Genomic DNA, 24,440 nt, shown 5'->3' on the forward strand with positions numbered 1-24,440 from the left:
ACACTGAACAAAAATATAAACACAACATGTAAAGTGTTGGTCCAATGTTTCATGAGCTGAAAAAAAATATTACAGACATTTTCTGTATGCACAAAAAGTTTCTCTCAAATGTTGGGCAAAAATTTGTTTATAGCCCTGTTAGTGAGCATTTCTCCTTTGCCAGGACAATAATAATAATATGCCATTTAGCAGACGCTTTTATACAAAGCGACTTACAGTCATGTGTGCATACATTTTTATGTACGGGTGGTCCCGGGGATCGAACCCACTACCCTGGCGTTACAAGCGCCATGCTCTACCAATTGAGCTACAGATGACCATCCGCCTGACAAGTGTGGCATATCAAGAAGCTGATCAAACAGCATGGTCATTACACAAGTGCACCTTGTGCTGGGGACAATAAAAGGCCACTCTAAAATGTGCAGTTTTGTCACACAACACAATGCCACAGATGTCTCAAGTTTTTCGGGATTTCTGCAGAAACTCAGGGAAGCTCATCTGCGTGCTCGTCGTCCTCACCAGGGTCTTAACCTGACTGCATTTTGGCTTCGTCACCGACTTCAGTGGGCAAATGCTCACCTTCGATGGCCCATGGCACGCTGGAGAAGTGTGCTCTTCAACTGCCACAAGATGTCTCAAGTTTTGAGGGAGCGTGCAATTGGCAAGCTGACAGCAGGATTATCCACCAGAGTTGTTGCCAGAGAATTCAATATTAATTTTCTACCATAAGCTGCCTCCAATGTCATTCTAGATCATTTGGCAGTACGTCCAACCAGCCTCACAACCGCAGACAGTGTGTAATGTGTCGTGTGGGCGAGCAGTTTGCTGATGTCAACGTTGTAAACAGAGTGCCCCATTGTGGCGGTGGGGTTATGGTATGGGCAGGCATAAGCTACGGACAAAGAACACAAAATGCATTATATCGATGGCAATTTGATTGCACAGAAATACCGTGACGAGATCCTGAGGCCCATTTCTTTTAAGGTATCTGTGACCAACATATGCATATCTGTATTCTAAGTCAGGTGAAGTCCATAGATTAGGGCCTAATTTATTTATTTAAATTGACTGATTACCTCATTTGAACTGTAACTCAGAAAAAGCTTTGAAATTGTTGCGTTTATATTTTTGTTAATTTTTGTTCAGTATGCTTGATCAACAACCAATTTGACAGAATTTTGAAAAGAGTAATGTGCAAATGTTGCACAATCCAGGTGTGGAAACCTCTTATGCTGCATTTACACAGGCAGCCCAATTCTCATCTTCAAATCAAATTTTATTGGCCACATGCGCCGAATACAACAGGTGCAAACATTACAGTGAAATGCTTACTTACAGCCCTTAACCAACAGTGCATTTATTTGTAATAAAAAAGTAGAATAAAACAAAAAAGTGTTGAGAAAAAAAGAGCAGAAGTAAAATAAAATAACAGTAGGGAGGCTATATATACAGGGGGGTACCGGTGCAGAATCAATGTGCGGGGGCACCGGCTAGTTGAGGTAGTTGAAGTAATACAGTGAGGGAAAAAAGTATTTGATCCCCTGCTGATTTTGTACGTTTGCCCACTGACAAAGAAATGATCAGTCTATAATTTTAATGGTAGGTTTATTTGAACAGTGAGAGACAGAATAACAACAAAAAAATCCAGAAAAACGCATGTAAAAAAAATTATAAATTGATTTGCATTTTAATGAGGGAAATAAGTATTTGACCCCCTCTCAATCAGAAAGATTTCTGGCTCCCAGGTGTCTTTTATACAGGTAACGAGCTGAGATTAGGAGTACACTCTTAAAGGGAGTGCTCCTAATCTCCGTTTGTTACCTGTATAAAAGACACCTGTCCACAGAAGCAATCAATCAATCAGATTCCAAACTCTCCACCATGGCCAAGACCAAAGAGCTCTCCAAGGATGTCAGGGACAAGATTGTAGACCTACACAAGGCTGGAATGGGCTATAAGACCATCGCCAAGCAGCTTGGTGAGAAGGTGACAACATTATTCGCAAATGGAAGAAACACAAAATAACTGTCAATTTCCCTAGGCCTGGGGCTCCATGCAAGATCTCACCTCGTGGAGTTGCAATGATCATGAGAATGGTGAGGAATCAGCCCAGAACTACACGGCAGGATCTTGTCAATGATCTCAAGGCAGCTGGGACCATAGTCACCAAGAAAACAATTGGTAACACACTATGCCGTGAAGGACTGAAATCCTGCAGCGCCCGCAAGGTCCCCCTGCTCAAGAAAGCACATATACAGGGCCGTCTGAAGTTTGCCAATGAACATCTGAATGATTCAGAGGAGAACTGGGTGAAATTGTTGTGGTCAGATGAGACCAAAATCGAGCTCTTTGGCATCAACTCAACACGCCGTGTTTGGAGGAGGAGGAATGCTGCCTATGACCCCAAGAACACCATCCCCACCGTCAAACATGGAGGTGGAAACATTATGCTTTGGGGGTGTTTTTCTGCTAAGGGGACAGGACAACTTCACCGCATCAAAGGGACGATGGACGGCGCCATGTACCGTCAAATATTGGGTGAGAACCTCCTTCCCTCAGCCAGGGCATTGAAAATGGGTCGTGGATGGGTATTCCAGCATGACAATGAACCAAAACACATGGCCAAGGCAACAAAGGAGTGGCTCAAGAAGAAGCACATTAATGTCCTGGAGTGGCCTAGCCAGTCTCCAGACCTTAATCCCATAGAAAATATGTGGAGGGAGCTGAAGGTTCGAGTTGCCAAACGTCAGGCTCGAAACCTTAATGACTTGGAGAAGATCTGCAAAGAGGAGTGGGACAAAATCCCTCCTGAGATGTGTGCAAACCTGGTGGCCAACTACAAGAAACGTCTGACCTCTGTGATTGCCAACAAGGGTTTTGCCACCAAGTACTAAGTCATGTTTTGCAGCGGGGTCAAATACTTATTTCCCTCATTAAAATGCTAATCAATTTATAACATTTTTGACATGCGTTTTTCTGGATTTTTTTGTTGTTATTCTGTCTCACACTGTTCAAATAAACCTACCATTAAAATTATAGACTGATCATGTCTTTGTCAGTGGGCAAACGTACAAAATCAGCAGGGGATCAAATACTTTTTTCCCTCACTGTATGTACATGTGGGTAGAATTAAAGTGACTATGCATAAATAATTAACAGAGTAGCAGCAGCGTAAAAAGATGGGGGTGGGGGGGCAGTGCAAATAGTCCGGGTAGCCATGATTAGCTGTTCAGGAGTCTTATGGCTTGGGGGTAGAAGCTGTTGAGAAGTCTTTTGGACCTAGACTTGGCACTCCGGTACCGCTTGCCGTGCGGTAGCAGAGAGAACAGTCTATGACTAGGGTGGCTGGAGTCTTTGACAATTTTGAGGGCCTTCCTCTGACACCGCCTGTTATAGAGGTCCTGGATGGCAGGAAGCTTGGCCCCAGTGATGTACTGAGCCGTACGCACTACCCTCTGTAGTGCCTTGCGGTCGGAGGCCAAGCAGTTGCCATACCAGGCGGTGATGCAACCAGTCAGGATGCTCTCGATGGTGCAGCTGTAGAATTTTTTGAGGATCTGAGGACCCATGCCAAATCTTTTCAGTCTCCTTATGGGGAATAGGCTTTGTCGTGCCCTCTTCACGACTGTCTTGGTATGTTTGGACCATGAGAGTTCGTTGGTGATGTGGACACCAAGGAACTTGAAGCTCTCAACCTGTTCCATTACAGCCCCGTCGATGAGAATGGGGGCGTGCTCGGCCCTCTTTTTTTTCCTGTAGTCCACAATCATCTCCTTTATCTTGGTCACGTTGAGGGAGAGGTTGTTATCCTGGCACCACACGGCCAGGTCTCTGACCTCCTCCCTATAGGCTGTCTCATCGTTGTCGGTGATCAGGCCTACCACTGTTGTGTCGTCGGCAAACTTAATGATGGTGTTGGAGTCGTGCCTGGCCATGCAGTCATGGGTGAGGGGACTGAGCACGCACCCCTGAGGGGCCCCCGTGTTGAGGATCAGTGTGGCAGATGTGTTGTTACCTACCCTTACCACCTGGGGGCCTCCCGTCAGGAAGTCCAGGATCCAGTTGCAGAGGGAGGTGTTTAGTCCCAGGATCCTTAGCTTAGTGATGAGCTTTGAGGGCACTATGGTGTTGAATGCTGAGCTGTAAAAAATGAATATCATTCTCACGTAGGTGTTCCTCTTGTCCAGGTGGGAAAGGGCAGTGTGGAGTGCAATAGAGATTGCATCATCTGTGGATCTGTTGGGGCGGTATGCAAATTGGAGTGGGTCTAGGGTTTCTGGGATAATGGTGTTGATGTGAGCCATGACCAGCCTTTCAAAGCACTTCATGGCTACAGACGTCAGTGCTACGGGTCGGTAGTCATTTAGGCAGGTTATCTTAGAGTCCTTGGGCACGGGGACTATGGTGGTCTGCTTGAAACATGTTGGTATTACAGACTCAGTCAGGGACATGTTGAAAATGTCAGTGAAGACACTTGCCAGTTGGTCAGCACATGCTCGGAGTACACGTCCTGGTAATCCGTCTGGCCCTGCGGCCTTGTGAATGTTGACCTGCTTAAAAGTCTTACTCACATCGGCTACGGAGAGCGTGATCACAGTCATCCGGAACAGCTGGTGCTCTCATGCATGCCTCAGTGTTGCTTGCCTCGAAGCAAGCATAGAAGTGGTTTAGCTCGTCTGGAAGTCTTGTGTCACTGGGCAGCTCACGGCTGTGCTTCCCTTTGTAGTCTGTAATAGTTTTCAAGCCCTGCCACATCCGACGAGCGTCAGAGCCGGTGTAGTACGATTCAATCTTAGTCCTGTATTGACTCTTTGCCTGTTTGATGGTTCGTCAGAGGGCATAGCGGGATTTATTATAAGCGTCCGGGTTAGAGTCCCGCTCCTTGAAAGCGGCAGCTCTACCCTTTAGCTCAGTGATCCATGGCTTCTGGTTGGGGTATGTACGTACGGTCACTGTGGGGACGACATCATCAATGCACTTATTGATGAAGCCAGTGACTGATGTGGTGTACTCCTCAATGCTATCTGAAGAATCCCGGAACATGTTCCAGTCTGTGCTAGCAAAACAGTCCTGTAGCTTAGCATCTGTGTCATCTGACCACTTTTTTATTAACCGAGTCACTGGTGCTTCCTGCTTTAGTTTTTGCTTATAAGCAGGAATCAGGAGGATAGAGTTATGGTCAGATTTGCCAAATGGAGGGCGAGGGAGAGCTTTGTATGCGTCTCTGTGTGTGGAGTAAAGGTGGTCTAGAGTTTTTTTTCCTCTGGTTGCACATTTCACATGCTGGTAGAAATTAGGTAGAACAGATTTAAGTTTCCCTGCATTAAAGTCCCCGGCCACTAGGAGCGCTGCCTCTGGATGAGCGTTTTCCTGTTGACTTATGGCCTTATACAGCTCATTCATTGCAATCTTAATGCCAGCATTGGTTTGTAGTGGTAAATAGACAGCTATGAAAAATATAGATGAAAACTCTCTTGGTAAATAGTGTGGTCTACAGCTTATCATAAGATACTCTACCTCAGGCGAGAAAAACCTCGAGACTTCCTTAGTATTTGATTTTGTGCACCAGCTGTTGTTTACAAATATACACAGACCGCCACCCCTTGTCTTACCGGAGTCAGCCGTTCTATCCTGCCGATGTAGCGTATAGCCCGCTAGCTGTATGTTGTCCATGTCGTCGTTCAGCCACGACTCGGTGAAACATAAGATATTACAGTTTTTAATGTCCCTTTGGTAGGATAACCGTAATCTTAAGTCATCCAATTTATTCTCAAATGATTGAAGATTGGCTAATAGGATTGATGGGAGCGGCAGTTTACTCGCTCGCCTTACAAGGCACCCCGACCTACGTCCACGATATCTCCGTCTCTTCCTCATGCGAATGACGGGGATTTGGGCCTTGTCGGGTGTCTGTAGGATATCCTTCGCGGCCGCCTCGTTGAAGAAAAAATATTTGTCCAATACGAGGTGAGTAATCGCTGTCCTGATGTCCAGAAGCTCTTTTTGGTTATAAGAGACGATGGCAGAAACATTATGTACAAAATAAATTACAAATAACGCGGAAAAACACACATAATAGTACAATTGGTTAGAGGGCTGTAAAACGGCAGCCTTCTTCTCCAGCGCCATTATAAACAGACTTTTCACTAATTGGTCTTTTGACCAATCAGATCAGCTCTGAAAAAGATCTGATGTGAAAAGATCTGATGTGATTGGTTAAAAGACCAATTAGTGGATAAAATATCTGTTTGGGGGTGTCTGTGTAAACACAACCTTCGAGACCTACACGCTGACTAGACCGGGTGCGCGCGCATGTTGATTTTGTCCACCAACACCAGATGCGATCAGGGACACGCAGGTTGAAATATCTGAACCAACTATATTAATTTGGGGAAATGTCGAAAAGCATTAAACATTTTTGGCTGTTGCTAGCTAATTTGTCCTGGGATATAAACATTGGGTTGTTATTTTACCTGAACTGCACAAGGTCCTCTACTCCGACAATTAATCCACAGATAAAAGGGTAAACAGAGCACTAGAAACTAAATCTCTCCTCCTTCAGGCTTCTTCTTCGGACTTTATATGGCGGTTGGCAACCAACTTTAAGGTGCATTACCACCACCAACTGGGCTGGAGTGTGTACCTCAGTTCATCTTTCAATCACCCACGTGGGTATATGCTCCTAAAAACCAATGAGGAGATGGGAGACCAATGAGGAGACCAAGTTCTATTTTAGAGCCTGGGCTACGCAGACGCGCGTGAGCAGTGTGGGTGCAATGACTGAATAACATGTATGTGTACATTTATTTTGCAACGCTCGCGCACACGACGAGAGCGGTGTGGTCAGCATGTTACCCAGAACGACACAGCTGTAATCGCTGCCAAAGATGCTTCTACCAAGTATTGACTCAGGGGTGTGAATTCTTATGTAAATTAGATATTTCTGTAATTCATTTTCAATACATTTGCCAACATTTCTAAAAACAAATTTTAACTTTGTCATTATGGGGTATTGTGTGTAGATGGGTGAGAAAATACATCTATTTAATATATTTTGAATTCAGGCTTTAACACAAAATGTGGAATAAGTCAAGGGGTATGAATACTGTATGTGATGCAGCTCACTTGCCAGCCATGGTCCCAGCATTATTGCGCAAGTGTAGGCAAAACAAGAATGTGCAAAAATAACCTAAGAAATTGATAAATTACCAGAGATTCTCACGTGGCCCATTATATTAAGCTATAGGTATTAATGGGCTATATCAGCCAATATGCCAGACTATTTGAAGAGAACAGAGTGACTTGCACTTTCTCTATTTTTATATCCAACCTTTTAGGAGTGGGACGATTTTCAGACGGAGACAAATATGGGTGATCAATACCTATTTCTAGACAATGTAGTAAACTATAGCCTAATCATATTTAGGAAGTACATTTCCTTGGAAAAAATAATTGCCAGTGATTCTCCGCCAATGCATAGGCAGCCTACTCTATTTCAAAGAGACCACACATACAGTGCATTTGGAAAGTATTCAGACCACTTGACTTTTTTCACATTTTGTTACTTTACAGCCTTATTCTAAAATGGATTACATAAATAAAAATCCTAATCAATCTACACACAATACCCCATAATGACAAAGTGAAAACAGGTTTGTAGAAATGTTTGCAAATGTCTTAAAAAATAAAAATAAAAGATACCTTATTTACATAAGTATTCAGACCCTTTGCTATCAGATTCGAAATTGAGCTTAGGTGCATCCTGTTTCCATTGATCATCCTTGAGATGTTTCTACAACTTGATTGGTGTCCATCTGTGGTAAATTCAATTGATTGGACATGATTTGGAAAGGCACACACCTTTCTATATAAGGTCCCACAGTTGACAGTGCATGTCAGAGCAAAAACCAAGCCATGAGGTCGAAGGAATTGTCTGTAGAGCTCCAAAACAGGATTGTGTAGAGGCACATATCTGTGGAAGGGTACCAATAAATGTCTGCAGCATTGAAAGTCCCCAAGAGCACAGTGGCCTCCATCATTCTTAAATAGAAGATGTTCGGAACCACCAAGACTCTTCCTAGAGCTGGCTGCCTGGCCAAACTGAGCAATCGGGGAGAATGGCCTTGGTCAGGGAGGTGACCAAGAACCTGATGGTCACTCTGACAGAGATACAGAGTTCCTCTGTGGAGATGGGAGAACCTTCCAGAAGGACAACCATCTCTGCAGCACTCCACCAATCAAGCCTTTATGGTAGAGTGGCCAGATGGAAGCCACTCCTCAGTAAAAGGCACATGACAGCACGCTTGGAGTTTGCCAAAAGGCACCTAAAGACGCTCAGACCATGAGAAACAAGATTCTCTGGTCTGATGAAACCAAGATTGAACTCTTTGGCCTGCATGCCAAGCATCACATCTGGAGGAAACCTGGCACCATCCCTACGGTGAAGCATGGTGGTGGCAGCATCATGCTGTGGGAGGTTTTTCAGCTGCAGGGACAGGGTGACTAGGATCGAGGCAAAGATGAATGGAGCAAAGTACAGAGAGATCCTTGATGAAAACCTGCTCCAGAGCGCTCAGGACCTCCGACTGGGGCGAAGGTTCACCTTCCAACAGGACAACGACTTTAAGCACACAGCCAAGACAACGCAGGAGTGGCTTCGGGACAAGTCTCTGAATGTCCTTGAGTGGCTAGCCAGAACCCGGACTTATACTTATGTAAATTTGATATTTCTAAAAACCAGTTTTTGCTTTGACATTATGGGGTATTGTGTGTAGATTGATGAGGATTATTATGTTTTTTATACGTTTTAGGATAAGGCTGTAACGTAACAAAATGTGGAAAAGGTCAAGGGGTCTGAATACTTTCCGAATGCACTGTATACTAGGCGCACTTGATCTCACATGCCCAACTAGAAGAGGAGAGGTAGGCTACTGAAGATGAAGCAGTGAATTCTGAGTGTGTGTGAATAGTGCGACAAATGTGTTTAATACAATAGGTAGGCCTAGGCATACAAAGCAGAAAGATGACCGTTTCCAAATAATTTGCAGGACAACAAAAATATTTTTGTTACAAAATCGTCTGATTCAAAAATCATGTTAAACACAATTATTACACACAGAGTGAGTCCATGCAACTTATTATGTGACTTGTTAAGCACATTTCTACTCTATTTCTACTTATTTAGGCTTGCCATAACAAAAGTTTGGAATACTTATTGACTAAACATTTCTAAAAACATAATTCCACTTTGACATTATGGGGGTATTGTGTATAAGCCATTGACAAAAAAATCACAATTGAATCCATTTTAAATACAGGCTGTAACACAACAGAATGTGGAAAAAGGGTTGTAAATACTTTCTGAAGGCATTCAAACGAAGAACACCATCACAAAGTGTTTCACCATTTACTGAGTACAGTGACAAATAGCAAAGGTGTCTGGGGCAGTATTTGAAGTATCTAAATATAGTGTAACCTACCAATCCAAGTGCCGTGGATGGCACAATCTTACAATGTTGCAGTCCAGAAATGAGAGCTATATCATCTATGCCAAAAGTATGGGCCTCTGATGGAGACTGTAGAACTGTCAACAACACATGTTTCACTATTCCCCCTTCTCTCTAGGAGCATTTGTGTGCCCAGGCCCCATAGGCATATCGAAAGGATCCCACCCTGGTCACCAATGTAGCTGACCGATGTAAAAGTAGTGCCTTAACAGAATGCAATTTAAAGCTTGTGTGGTCCAGAGAAGAGAACTAACATCTATGGCAAAAGCCTGGGCTCCTGACAGAGACAATATAATTCTCCCAACTGCATTTTACAATAGTAAAATAATATTTTTGTCACATGTTAAACTGATTCTACATTGAATTTAGTATTGGTTGGTATTCTTCAACCCTAAATGCACTCGACCGTGTAAAACAAAATCCACAAAGAAAAGAAAACAGGCAAATGCATAGGTGGTCCCAATGTCTAAGTAGTGACGGCAGGGCTATTTCAAACTGCAGTAGGATGGTTCTCCTCACAGGTGAGTAAATCAGCCCGGTGAATAGCACTTGGTTGATCTCTGGGAGCAGGACACAGGAGAGCTGAATAGAGACAAAAGTGAGAGACAATAATGAATAAAATAATTCATCACAGCAAAATAATGTAGTTTGTGATTTTAAAGGTTTTTGTAGTCTTGAATTATTACTTGGAATAAACTAGGGCTGACCCCATTTAGTCGACTGGTCAATTGTTTGGTCGATAGGCTGTTGGTCGACCGAGATTTCTTTAGTCGAGCAGTTGCTGATTCAGTCTGTCTCAGTGGACTAATCCATTGCGGATGCCACAGGGATGGCACGGTCCAAGAAGAAGGGGAGTGTGGCTAAGATGCACAAGGCACGTCTCGCTCCAGAATGCGCTCTCGCCCGCCATTTCGAACGCATTCATTGTTTCATAACTTCATTGTGTGAATTGTTTGCCCTTTGATTGTTAGATTCTATCAATTCCCCATTACATACACTGAGTATACAAAACATTTAGGACACCTGCTCTTTCCAAGACATAGACTGACCAGGTGAATCCAAATGAAAGCTATGATCCCTTATTGATGTCACTTGTTAAATCCACTTCAATCAGTGTAGATGAAGGGAAGGAGACAGGTTAAAGAAGGATTTTCAAGCCTTATGGTGCCGAAGAAGATGAGGCCGTTTTACAGCCCTCCATCCCAGAAACCCTGGACCCACTCCAATTTGCATACCGCCCCAACAGATCCACAGATGATGCAATCTCTATTGTACGCCACACTGCCCTTTCCCACCTGGACAAGAGGAACACCTACGTGAGAATGCTATTCATTGACTACAGCTCAGCGTTCAACACCATAGTACCCTCAAAGTTCATCACTAAGCTAAGGACCCTGGGACTAAACACCTCCCTCTGCAACCGGATCCTGGATTTCCTGACGGGCCGCCCCCAGGTTGTAAGGGTAGGTAACAACACATCTGCCACATTGATCCTCAACACGGGGGCCCCTCAGGGGTGCGTGCTCAGTCCCCTCCTGTACTCCCTGTACACCCATGACTGCATGGCCAGGCACGACTCCAACACCATCATTAAGTTTGCAGACGACACAACAGTGGTAGGCCTGATCACCGACAATGATGAGACAGCCTATAGGGAGGAGGTCAGAGACCTGGCCGTGTGGTGCCAGCATAACAACCTCTCCCTTAACGTGATCAAGACAAAGGAGATGATTGTGGACTACAGGGGAAAAAAGAAGACTGAGCACGCCCCCATTCTCATCGACGGGGCTGTAGTGGAACAGGTTGAGAGCTTCAAGTTCCTTGGTGTCCACATCACCAACAAACTATCATGGTCCAAACACACCAAGACAGTCGTGAAGAGGGCACGACAAAGCCTATTCCCCCTCAGGAGACTGAGGAGATTTGGAATGAAGTTTTACAGCTGCACCATCGAGAGCATCCTGACTGGTTGCATCACCGCCTAGTATGGCAACTGCTCGGCCTCCGACCACAAGGCACTACAGAGGGTAGTGCGTACGGCCCAGTACATCACTGGGGCCAAGCTTCCTGCCATCCAGGACCTCTATACCAGGCGGTGTCAGAGGAAGGCCCTAAAAATTATCAAAGACTCCAGCCACCCTAGTCATAGACTGTTCTCTCTGCTACCACAAGGCAAGTGGTACCGGAGCGCAAAGTCTAGGTACAAAGGCTTCTTAACAGCTTCTACCCCCAAGCCATAAGACTCCTGAACAGCTAATCATGGCTACCCGGACTATTTGCATTGATTTTCAAACCTTGATACAATTGAGACATGGATTGTGCATGTGTGCCATTCAGAGGGTGAATGGGCAAGACAAAATATTTAAGTGCCTTTGAACGGGGTATGGTAGTAGGTGCCAGGCACACCGGTTTTGTCAAGAACTGCAACACTGCTGGGTTTTTCACACTCAACAGTTTCCTGTGTGTATCAAGAATGGTCCAACACCCAAAGGACATCCACCCAACTTCACAATTGAATAAACTGATAGCTAAAATGCTCCTTGTCCCAGAATAACATGCTAGCTAGTGATAAAGCTATCTGCTCCTGCTAGCTAGCAACATATCTACATGTTGTAACTAGCTAACTAGCAAGCTAGCTACATTTCTAAGATTGCTGTGTTCTAAGTTGGGACTCATTTTACAGCTTGCATTGATGATATCACGTTTCTATAACTAGTTAGATTACAGATAAATAAAAAATACTTTACCTGATAGCAGCTTGTTGGACAGATCTCACCAGCTGTCTACTACCTTAGATACGGATAATGTGATTGGCAGACGTGATCAGCAGAGATGGTACCATGGATAAGACACAAGTTTTGATTGGTTTACAGATTAGTACCCGGCGGCGTATACCTGTCCAGCTAGCAAACATACAAGTATTTTGATTATTATTATGTGTTCAGAAGAAATATACACAATATGTAAAAACCAGCTCCTCCCTCGACAGATCGATCATCTCAAAAACCAAAGCAGATAGCTTTCTACTGTCCACCACCTAGAGTGGCTCCAGTCAATTTGAGTGGCTCCGTGCGCTAACTGATTGTGCCACAGCCGAATCGTTAGTGTGCGGCTCAGGCCCAGTCAATTTGACAACAAGAGCCAGTCCATCTTTTGTTGACCAATAAGAAGGCTGAACCATTAGAATGCAATTTTGTGTGGGCCCAATACACATTTCCTGGGGAAAACTATTGTGAAACACTATCATTTCACTATTACTGTAGATATATTGAAGACATTTTCTGAAATTACAATGCAAAAATATTACATGTAGCTCCTATTTCAAATATCTGGATGTCCGACAAAAATTCATAATACTATATGAATAGTGAAATTATTTCAAACCCCCATCCCTACTTGAAACACATACACATGGGCTGTATCCGAATACCCATACTAGCCTACTACATACTTAAACTGCATACTAATTTCAACGTTTGATCTAGTAGAATTCACTCGTCTTTCCTGACTCAGCTGTTTGACAACAGATAAATCAGATAAATTGATGGGCTGTACCAAAATGAACGAATGGCGGGAGTCAATGCAATCGCGCATTAGATTATGCATTCAGAGTACTATTTTTGAAATCTCACATACTATAAAACGTTATTTTCTTGCATACTATTTAGTACGCTCTTATGGGTATTCAGACATGGCCATGGTCTATTTTACATATACTTTTTTTTGAAAACGCATCTGCTAGAGGGCATTGATGTAGAGTGCAGACCATTGGGGGGTGGTCGGCATTTACCTCACGTCTCCTAGTTGGGCGTGTGCAGGCCTAGTATATGTGTGGTCTCAATGAAATAGAGTAGGCTGCCTATGCATGGGCAGAGAATCACATGGCAGTTATCTTTCCAAGGAAATCACATATGATTAGACTATAGTTTACTAGAGTGTCTGTAAATTCATATTGATAATGGAAAGAAGTGGAGGGCGCTCAACCAACATGCAATCAAAAAATTGGATCATTGAAGGCGCAACACGCGCATTGGCTACCATGGTGAGCGAGCGTTGCACCTTTTCATTTTCAATAAATATTGATTACCATTTATTTGTCTCTGCCTGCAAATCGTCATCCTAAAAGTTATGCTATATCCTATATGCAAAACGTAGCTCAAGAGAAAGTGCTAGTTCAGTAGCCATACATGTGAGATCAGGTGCGCATGTGGTCTCAATTGAGTAGAGTAGGCTATAGCTTTTGCATGGGCGGAGAAGCACGGGGCAATTATCTTTCCAAGGAAATGCACTTCATAAATATGATTAGGCTATAGTTTACTACATTGCTTAGAAATAAATATTGATCACCCATATTTGTCACCAGGGCTGGCTCTAGCCTTTAGGGGGCCCTAAGTGAGATTTGGTTGGGGGGCCCCCCACCTCGTGGCAAAACATTTTAGTGGCCCCCCTCTTGGCACACATGCTAAAATTACATTGCGGGACTGCGGTTGGGTTCGGGATCAGTTCTTGTGGTAGCGGGTGGAAGTCAGACAGAAAGTCAGGGGGTGTGGGCGGTGCGGTATGAAAAGCTGTAGGTGCGGGCAGGAGAGGGATGAATAAATCAGTCCTGCACAGACCTCTACATTGATGCACTGCCACACAAGTGTTATACAATGAGGAAAGTGATGAAGTGTCTCTGGTAAATGGTTGTTTTCTCTGAGTGTTTTCTAAATGCTAGGAGGTGAATGCATGTACCCTGTGAGCAGCTTTTAGTTCCTCCTTCAGAGAGTTGGTCTCCTGTTTGAGGCACTGCAGCTCTGTGTCCCTGACCCGTAGGATCACCTGCAGCACAACACAACAAATGGAGGTTAAAAAAAGACCTGAGTGTTAAGTGAATTTGTCAATAGAGGTTTAATAATAATAACAATAATAATGATATGTACCCTTTGGAGTGCCGTCCATATAATTTTTTATGGATACAATTTAGGAGGATCCAGCACATACAGTGAGGAAAAAAAGTATTTAGTCAGCCACCAATTGTGCAAGTTCTCCCACTTAAAAAGATGAGAGAGGCCTGTAATTTTCATCATAGGTACACGTCAACTATGACAGACAAATTGAGATTCTTTTTTCCAGAAAATCACATTGTAGGAATTTTAATGAATATATTTGCTAATTATGGTGGAAAATAAGTATTTGGTCACCTACAAACAAGCATGATTTCTGGCTCTCACAGACCTGTAACTTCTTCTTTAAGAGGCTCCTCTGTCCTCCACTCGTTACCTGTATTAATGGCACCTGTTTGAACTTGTTATCAGTATAAAAGACACCTGTCCACAACCTAAAACAGTCACACTCCAAAATCCAGAAAATCACATTGTAGGTATTTGCAAATGATGGTGGAAAATAAGTATTTGGTCAATAACAAAAGTTTCTCAATACTTTGTTATATACCCTTTGTTGGCAATGACACAGGTCAAACATTTTCTGTAAGTCTTCACAAGGTTTTCACACACTGTTGCTGGTATTTTGGCCCATTCCTCCATGCAGATCTCCTCTAGAGCAATGATGTTTTGGGGCTGTCGCTGGGCAACAAGGACTTTCAACTCCCTCCAAAGATTTTCTATGGGGTTGAGATCTGGAGACTGGCTAGGCCACTCCAGGACCTTGAAATGCTTCTTACGAAGCCACTCCTTCGTTGCCCGGGCGGTGTGTTTGGGATCATTGTCATGCTGAAAGACCCAGCCACGTTTCATCTTCAATGCCCTTGCTGATGGAAGGAGGTTTTCACTCAAAATCTCACGATACATGGCCCCATTCATTCTTTCCTTTACACGGATCAGTCGTCCTGGTCCCTTTGCAGAAAAACAGCCCCAAAGCATGATGTTTCCACCCCCATGCTTCACAGTAGGCATGGTGTTCTTTGGATGCAACTCAGCATTCTTTGTCCTCCAAACACGACGAGTTGAGTTTTTACCAAAAAGTTATATTTTGGTTTCATCTGACCATATGACATTCTCCCAATCCTCTTCTGGATCATCCAAATGCACTCTAGCAAACTTCAGACGGGCCTGGACATGTACTGGCTTAAGCAGGGGGACACGTCTTGCACTGCAGGATTTGAGTCCCTGGCGGCGTAGTGTGTTACTGATGGTAGGCTTTGTTACTTTGGTCCCAGCTCTCTGCAGGTCATTCACTAGGTCCCCCCCGTGTGGTTCTGGGATTTCTGCTCACCGTTCTTGTGATCATTTTGACCCCACGGGGTGAGATCTTGCGTGGAGCCCCAGATCGAGGGAGATTATCAGTGGTCTTGTATGTCTTCCATTTCCTAATAATTGCTCCCACAGTTGATTTCTTCAAACCAAGCTGCTTACCTATTGCAGATTCAGTCTTCCCAGCCTGGTGCAGGTCTACAATTTTGTTTCTGGTGTCCTTTGACAGCTCTTTGGTCTTGGCCATAGTGGAGTTTGGAGTGTGACTGTTTGAGGTTGTGGACAGGTGTATTTTATACTGATAACAAGTTCAAACAGGTGTCATTAATACAGGTAACGAGTGGAGGACAGAGGAGCCTCTTAAAGAAGAAGTTACAGGTCTGTGAGAGCCAGAAATCTTGCTTGTTTGTAGGTGACCAAATACTTATTTTCCACCATAATTTACAAATAAATTCATTAAAAATCCTACAATGTGATTTTCTGGATTTTTTTTCCTCAATTTGTCTGGCATAGTTGACGTGTACCTATGATGAAAATTACAGGCCTCTCTCATCTTTTTAAGTGGGAGAACTTGCACAATTGGTGGCTGACTAAATACTTTTTTTCCCCACTGTATCTACTTTTGAATAATCATATTTTGACTGAGGGAATGTGTAGTATGAATTCTGCTATAATGGGAGTACCTCCAGTTCGTAGAGGTCTTTTCCCTGAAAAGCAGTGGCCAGTTCTCCGCTGAGAAGGGAGTGCTTGCAAGAGATCTCCTCGGTCAGCCTCTGAGTCAGCTCCTGAGGAGAGGGATATGAGTGTCGGACACCAACATCAAAGAAGCTTCCCTTTTGCCAACCATCCATGTTGAGTCTATGGAAACTTTGGTGTCCTACTTCATGAAAACAAACATTTTAATTTTTTCAATAATTTCCCTCGAGATAATTAACATACTGTATCTTTCAGATTCTGTGCACTTTATTTAATACTTTAGACAAATGTCATTTACATCTCCTCCCAGGGTTTGCTGTGTGTCAATCACTGAGGTAAATCATTAACTGGAGACAGCATTAGAAGATGGCTGATCTCGTTCCCAGACACTTCCACCCAAATCTGCGGAAGTTCTGGTAGACCAATACATCAAACATGGCCTCATAGTTAAACTAAATAATTAGGATTTCTGTCAGCCTAATCGAGGTGTAGATTACATCTGACATTCCAGTGTTCAAACTTGTAAACAAGGCTGCATGGGATTTCTCTTAATGCAACTCCGAGCAGCCAATGGCAATGTTCGCTTTACTGTAGGTATAATGCCAGGAGCCGCTTGTGGATTTGACAGCTCTAACACAGTTCCACCTCCGTCATCGCCAAAACAACTGCTATGCGGATGTCGGTTAGAGCGTATCTGATTGAATAGAGCCCTTAAAGTGAAACAACGGCAAATTTCCGAAATGTCTAAAAGTACCTAAACCTCTCTGACTCAGTGTTGGACTGACTGTCACAGTGTGCAGCTCTCTCACACAGGCAGAGCGAGGTAGAGCTAGGTCACAGGGTTATGCGCCCCTCCCCCTCACTGCAGCGCTACTATATAACTTTGTGGAATAACACAGATCTACGAAATAAATACACGTAAAAATACATGTTCTGAACATTCTTTATTCGGGGAAGCCCAATCGATTGTGAGATATGGCATATACATTTTATGTGATACATTTGGGTTGCGGGTTCACAATTTTACCTTCTCTGAAATCTCTGCCAAGCAGGAAGAAGAAATATCTGTCTGTGGGCTTACAGCACATGCAACAACACACGCACAAGGGAACTCCTCATAAACATTACACCTGTCTGTCACCAGCAGGTTTCAAAATACAGACATCACCCTTTTACTATTGTCAGAAGCATCAGGATAAAATGTCCATGGGGAGCAGCAGCAAGTTTCTTCCCTGCCCCCAATTTTGGTAATGCATGAAATAGCCTAGTCATCAGTCACAAAGAGGGTGTCTTGTCCTGCTCCTGAGCTCCAACATTTTTGGGACAGTGACAAATGATTTGTTGTTTTGGCTCTGTACTCCAGCACTTTGGATTTGAAATGATGCAATTACTGAGGTTAAAGTGCAGACAGTCAGTTTTAATTGGAGGGTATTTTCATCAATATTGGGTGAACCAGTTAGAAATTAAAGCACTTTTCCCACGGGGGGCCAGTATGATTTTTTTATTTTTTATGTATGCACTCACTAACTGTAAGTCGCTCTGGATAAGAGTCTCTGCTAAATGACTAAAATGTAAAATGTACATAGTCCCCCCATTTTAGGGGACCAAAAGTATTGGGACGAATTCACTTATGTGTATTAAAGTAGTAAAAAGTTAAGTATTTGGTCCAATATTCATAGCACACAAAAAAAAAACGGTATTATGACATTTACATAAGTATTCAGACCGTTTACTTAGTACTTTGTTAAAGCACTTTTGGCAACGATTACAGCCTTGAGTCTTCTTGGGTATGACGCTATAAGCTTGGCACACCTGTATTTGGGGAGTTTTTCCCATTCTTCTCTGCAGATCCTCTCAAGCTCTGTCAGGTTGGATGGGGAGCATAGCTGCACAGCTATTTTCAGGTCTCTCCAGAGATGTTTGATCGGGTTCAAGTCCGGGTTCTGGCTGGGCCACTCAAGGACATTTAGAGACTTGTCCTGAAGCCACTCCTGCGTTATCTTGGCTGTGTGCTTAGGGTCGTTGTCCTGTTGGAAGGTGAACCGTCACCCCAGTCTGAGGTCCTGAGTGCTCTGGAGCAGGTTTTCATCAAGGATCTCTCTGTACTTTGCTTCGTTCATCTTTCCCTCGATCCTGACTAGTATCCCAGTCCCTGCCACTTAAAAACATCCCCACAGCATGATGAGCCACCACCATGTTTCACCGTAGGGATGGTGCTAGGTTTCCTCCAGACGTGACGCTTGGTATTCAGGCCAAAGAGTTCAATCTTGGTTTCATCAGACCAGAAAATCTTGTTTCTCATGGTCTGAGAGACCTTTAGGTGCCTTTTGGCAAACTTCAAGTGGCTTCCATCTGGTCGAAGGTCGTTGACAGTGCATGTCAGAGCAAAAACAAAGCCATGAGGTCGAAGGAATTGTCCGTAGAGCTCTGAGACAGGATTGTGTCGAGGCACAGATCTGGGGAAGGGTACCAAAACATTTCTGCAACATTGAAGGTTCCCAAAGAACACAGTGGCTTCCATCATTCTTAAATGGAAGAAGTTTGGAACCACCAAGGCCCTTCTCCCCCGATTGCTCAGTTTGGCCGGGCAGCCAGCTCTAGGAAGAGTCTTGGTGGTTCCAAACTTCTTCTAGTTAAGAATGATGGAGGCCATGTAAATAAGTAATTTTTTTCGTAGCTCTGCATTATTCCACAAAGTTATATCTAGTGCATAGTAGTGCTGCTGTGAAGAGGAGGGGTGCAGCTGTGACGTAGCTCTAGCTCTGCCTAGCTTTCCTAGAGCGAGAGAGCTGCGCACTGTGACAGACAGTCCAACTCTGACTCAGAGGTTTAGGTACTTTGACAAATCTCAGAAATGTGCCGTTGTTCCCGTTTAATCTACCAACCAATCATCTCCCACAACACCTTCCCCCGCATGTCTTGTGCATCTCTGTTGTTTTGGTCCGATGTCATGGCAATAAAGAGATTGTGTTTGTAACTCTTATTGGGCTAGTTTTCCCCGCAAGTGCGACACACATCGACCAATGGTTTTAAGGGTTTAGTCTTTCTTCTTCTCTGTGAAGCCATTAGCTAGCTAGATGGCTAGCTAACTATGTCCTTTGATACAGTGCCTTGCAAAAGTATTCATCCCCCTTGGCGTTTTTCCTATTTTGTTGCCTTACAACCTGGAATTAAAATAGATTTTCTATGTCAAGACCTGAAAATGGTTGTCTAGCAACGATCAACAACCAATTTGACAGAGCTTTGAATACGCAAAATATTTTTTCTTGTGAAACAAACAAGAAATAAGATTAAAAAAACAGAAAACTTGAGCGCGCACAACTATTCACCCCCCCCCCAAAGCCAATACTTTTTTGAGCCACCTTATGCAGCAATTACAGCTGCAAGTCTCTTGGGGTATGTTTCTGTAAAGCTTGGCACATCTAGCCACTGGGATCTTCGCCCATTCTTCAAGGCAAAACTGCTCCAGCTCCTTCAAGTTGGATAGGTTCTGCTGGTGTACAGCAATCTTTAAGTCATACCACAGATTCTCAATTGGATTGAGGTCTGGGCTTTGACTAGGCCATTCCAAGACATTTAAATGTTTCCCCTTAAACCACTTGAGTGTTGCTTTAGCAGTATGCTTAGGGTCATTGTCCTGCTGGAAGGTGAACCTCCGCCCCAGTCTCAAATCTCTGGAAGACTGAAACAGGTTTCCCTCAGGAATTTCCCTGTATTTAGCGCCATCCATCATTCCTTCAATTCTGACCAGTTTCCCAGTCCCTGCCAATGAAAAACATCCCCACAGCATGATGCTGCCACCACCATGCTTCACTGTCGGGATGGTGTTCTCGGGGTGATGAGAGATGTTGGGTTTGCGCCAGACATAGCATTTTCCTTGATGGCCAAAAAGCTCAATTTTAGTCTCATCTGACCAGAGTACCTTCTTCCATATGTTTGGGGAATCTCCCACATGCCTTTTGGCAAACACCATACGTGTTTGCTTTTTTTTTTTTTTAAGCAATTACTTTTTTCTGGCCACTCTTGCGTAAAGCCCAGCTCTGTGGAGTGTACGGCTTAAAGTGGTCCTATGGACAGATACTCCAATCTCCGCTGTGGAGCTTTGCAGCTCCTTCAGAGTTATCTTTGGTCTCTTTGTTGCCTCTCTGATTAATGCCCTCCTTGCCTGGTCCGTGAGTTTTGGTGGGCGGCCCTCTCTTGGCAGGTTTGTTGTGGTGCCATATTCTTTCCATTTTTTTATAATAGATTTAGTGGTGCTCCGTGGGATGTTCAAAGTTTCAGATATTTTTTTATAACCCAACCCTGATCTGTACTTCTCCACAACTTTGTCCCTGACCTGTTTGAAGAGCTCCTTGGTCTTCATGGTGCCGCTTGCTTGGTGGTGCCCCTTGCTTAGTGGTGTTGCAGACTCTGGGGCCTTTCAGAACAGGTGTATATATACTGAGATCATGTGACAGATCATGTGACACTTAGATTGCACACAGGTGGACTTTATTTAACTAATTATGTGACTTCTGAAGGTAATTGGTTGCACCAGATCTTATTTAGGGGCTTCATAGCAAAGGGGGTGAATACATATGCACGCACCACTTTCCGTTATTTATTTTTTTGAATTTTTTGAAACAAGTAATTTTTTTCATTTCACTTCACCAATTTGGACTATTTTGTTTATGTCCATTACATGAAATCCAAATAAAAATCCATTTAAATTACAGGTTCTAATGCAACAAAATAGGAAAAACGCCAAGGAGGATGAATACTTTTGCAAGGCACTGTAATTAGCTAGCTTGGCCAGTGGGAATCGGTGAATCTGAAACCACCCCCTCGCCCCTACCACCTCACTCAGAGGGTCCTCTGTTGTCACGTGATGCTGACGAAACTCAGTGACAACTTCAACTTCAGGACACTGGTGACTTGAATGATGCAATTAATGTTCCACTTTAAATAATAAAACAAGCATGACATTTTCATTATCGAATCCCTACTGTTGTTTTACAAGATTTAAACCTCAGTAACAGTTCAACATTTAGTTTGGGAGGTATTCTAATCTGTGACAATTCTCTGAATCAGACAAACAAATGCACGTGGCATATAATTAGACACGCCTCTGCATTGTTTTGTATTAAATTGCACAAACTCCAAACATATCGCAGTGCGTGTCGGGATAGCACTTTGCTTCGGTCTAATTAGCCCCTACACCCTCAATAATTTTCACTCCCTCAGCTTTGGGACACTTGTGCAAATGGTGGAGGCGCACATGAACGCGCAAATGGAGGGGGAAGAGAAAGGGGTGGATTTGGGATTCAGCCAATGTTTTTGCTAGCACACCATATGTTCCTGCCTGGGTCCTGCCTCCATTTGGAGCCACGACTCGCAGTCGTGTGATTTGCTAAAATGAAATGGCATACTTTACTCAGTAAGGTCACTCCCATAGAATTCTATGGTCACTCCCACTAAGGCCAACTTTGAATGGTTGATATCCCAGGCTGTGTGCGCAATAGCCTGGGGACGAGGTTACAAGATGGCCGAACATTGATTTCAATGTAATCTGTTGACGTGCGCATACATTGTTTCGTGGTTGTTGCCATATTTCTACATCCGTTTTTTGGGCAGACTAAGGCTGCGCATTTTTGCAGATGACAGACAGCGGTATCAAGCGAACATGCTCCGGGAGAATGTGCCAAGCACGTGGACAGCTAAACAAACCAACCAGCACTTCCCCCTATCCAGCTGGGTTTATGACTTCAGAGCATGAATATAAAATGATATTTTTGGCTGGGAGTGATAGAAAATAAGTTGATCTCAGAACATCCACTCAAATAATTGTAGCTGTTCGCAAAGGTGATGACTAAAGTGTCTTATTAGGAATTTTTGTATTTTACTTCTCAATTGGAATTGTCTTTTTGAGCCAGACTTAAGTTAAACTGCAATACCAATGCTGGCCTGTAGGTACAGGCGAAAGCATGCTTCCAGACTGGAACGCTGGGGCCATGGTGTCAATTGGCCTCCGATTGCCAGCTCACTTCCCAGGATTCAAACTGGCAACCCTTCAGTTGCTGGCTCGCCTACTCTAACCACTAGCCTACCTGCCGAATAAACACAAATCAGGTCTGGTGGTCGTTGGTCTAAACTGGCACACTGGGGGAGTACATGCAGTGTACTGTATGGGTGTCTGGTGGTGTCTTGCCTGCTTTTGGGCGCTGAGCTCCTGGTTCTCCCTCTGGCACTGTAGCAGGGCCTGTCTATCGGCCTCCAGGGCCTGATTCTGCTGGGCGCTCTCCAGGCACTTCTTGGAGTACTGGCCTGACAACACCTCCAGCTCCCTGTGCAGAGACCGCAGCTCAACCCTGGACGATGGGGCAAAGGGGAGAGTCGGCAGTTATACAAAGGTGCATGTACTTTGCATTGAAGCATACATGTAACACCCACACACACAGTGCATGCATGCACACACACACTTAAAAAAAAAAAACAGGAGCATGAATACAAAAAACATCCAGACCCAATCTGAGGTCCTGAGCGCTCTGGTCGTCGGGTAAGCTTGGCTTTATACATAGCTTGGCTTTGTCGAGTAAGGCTTAAAACTATGTATTTTGATTGTAGTTAGGTATTGTAGGTAGGTATTGTGGGTTGTTGTGGGTAGTTATTGTATGTAATTATTGTAGGTTAAGTATTGTATTCGGCGGTGCCGGGTGTAGCACGAAGCTAGCTAGCTAGCTAACTCACCACCTGGACTAGCTGGCGAGTGGCTATTAGCAACGGTATAGTTGTTTCACGCCTGAGAGTGCCTATAATTACGCCAGCTGGCTGCCTACAAAAATTACATACAATAATTGCCTACCATTCAGCTGTTTTCTAACCTCATTGTCTGAACCGTTAACGTTAGGTAGCAAGTGGCTACTGCGCTTGAAAATTAGCAAGCTTGTTGCAACCTGGATAGCTACTTGTAAACAATAGCTGGAACGACCGAGCGAACAGACGCGAACTGGCTGAGTCAATTCAGTGGCTAGCTTTGCACTTGGCTAGCTAACACTAGCTGCTAGGGGTAAGTCATAACCTACACTTGTGTTTTTTTTTTTTACATATTGATAGCCCGAGTCGCTCAAGGAATTCGGGACATGGGTGACTAGTTAACGTTAGTTTGGCTCTCTCTGTGTATTCGTGCCGTGTGTTATGACGAGGTGCCCAGACGTTTTCACGGAATAATACTGCACCTAGTTAGCTAGCTGAATAAACTGGGTTAGTCTATTCCTAGAAAACATTGAACCGCTGTAGTTTACAACAATTATAGTTTCTGAGGTGGAAGTTGGGAGAGTTATATTTGGGAGTTGTGGCTCTCTCCTATCCCAGATGTTTAGTTCATTTTATTCCGATCTCCTCTGCATTATTGAAGCCATCTGCTGCAGCCTGTCAACTATGCCTCTGCCTATCCCTGTTCTCTCCTCTCCGCACAGGCTACACAAACGCCTCACACCGCGTGGCTGCTGCCTCTCTAACCTGGTGGTCCCTGCACGCACCACACACCTGGAGTTCCAGGTCTCAGGCAGCCTCTGGAACTGCCGTTCTGCTGCCAACAAGGCTGACTTCATCCCAGCCTATGCTACCCTCCAGTCCCTCGACTTCCTGGCGCTGACGGAAACATGGATTACCACTGAAAACACTGCTACTCCTACTGCTCTCTCCTCGTCTGACCATGTGTTCTCGCATACCCCGAGAGCATCTGGTCAGAGGGGTGGTGGCACAGGAATCCTCATCTCTCCCAAGTGGACATTCTCAATTTTTCCCCCTAACCCATCTGTCTATCTCCTCATTTGAATTCCATGCTGTCACAGTCACTAGCCCATTTAAGCTTAATATCCTTGTCATCTATCGCCCTCCAGGTTCCCTTGGAGAGTTCATCAATGAGCTTGACGCCTTGATAAGTTCCTTTCCTGAGGATGGCTCACCCCTCACAGTTTTGGGGGATTTCAACCTCCCTACGTCTACATTTGACTCATTTCTCTCTGCCTCCTTCTTTCCACTCCTCTCCTCTTTTGACCTCACCCTC

At 44.1% G+C, this 24,440-nt stretch overlaps 1 protein-coding gene across 1 annotated transcript in view; it reads right to left on the reverse strand.

The window, feature by feature from the left end:
• Positions 1 to 24,440, reverse strand: part of LOC121551151 (centrosome-associated protein CEP250-like) — a 77,221-nt gene that overhangs the window by 9,775 nt on the left and 43,006 nt on the right. The window contains exons 16-18 of the mRNA XM_045210830.1: positions 22,581 to 22,740; positions 16,381 to 16,482; positions 14,241 to 14,327 (exon numbers count right to left, since the gene is read on the reverse strand). Of these exons, the coding sequence (XP_045066765.1) occupies positions 14,241 to 14,327; positions 16,381 to 16,482; positions 22,581 to 22,740 (349 nt within the window). The remainder of the gene's footprint in view (positions 1 to 14,240; positions 14,328 to 16,380; positions 16,483 to 22,580; positions 22,741 to 24,440) is intronic.

The sequence above is a fragment of the Coregonus clupeaformis genome, chromosome 35, assembly GCF_020615455.1.
Source record: "Coregonus clupeaformis isolate EN_2021a chromosome 35, ASM2061545v1, whole genome shotgun sequence".
Classification (NCBI taxonomy): domain Eukaryota; kingdom Metazoa; phylum Chordata; class Actinopteri; order Salmoniformes; family Salmonidae; genus Coregonus; species Coregonus clupeaformis.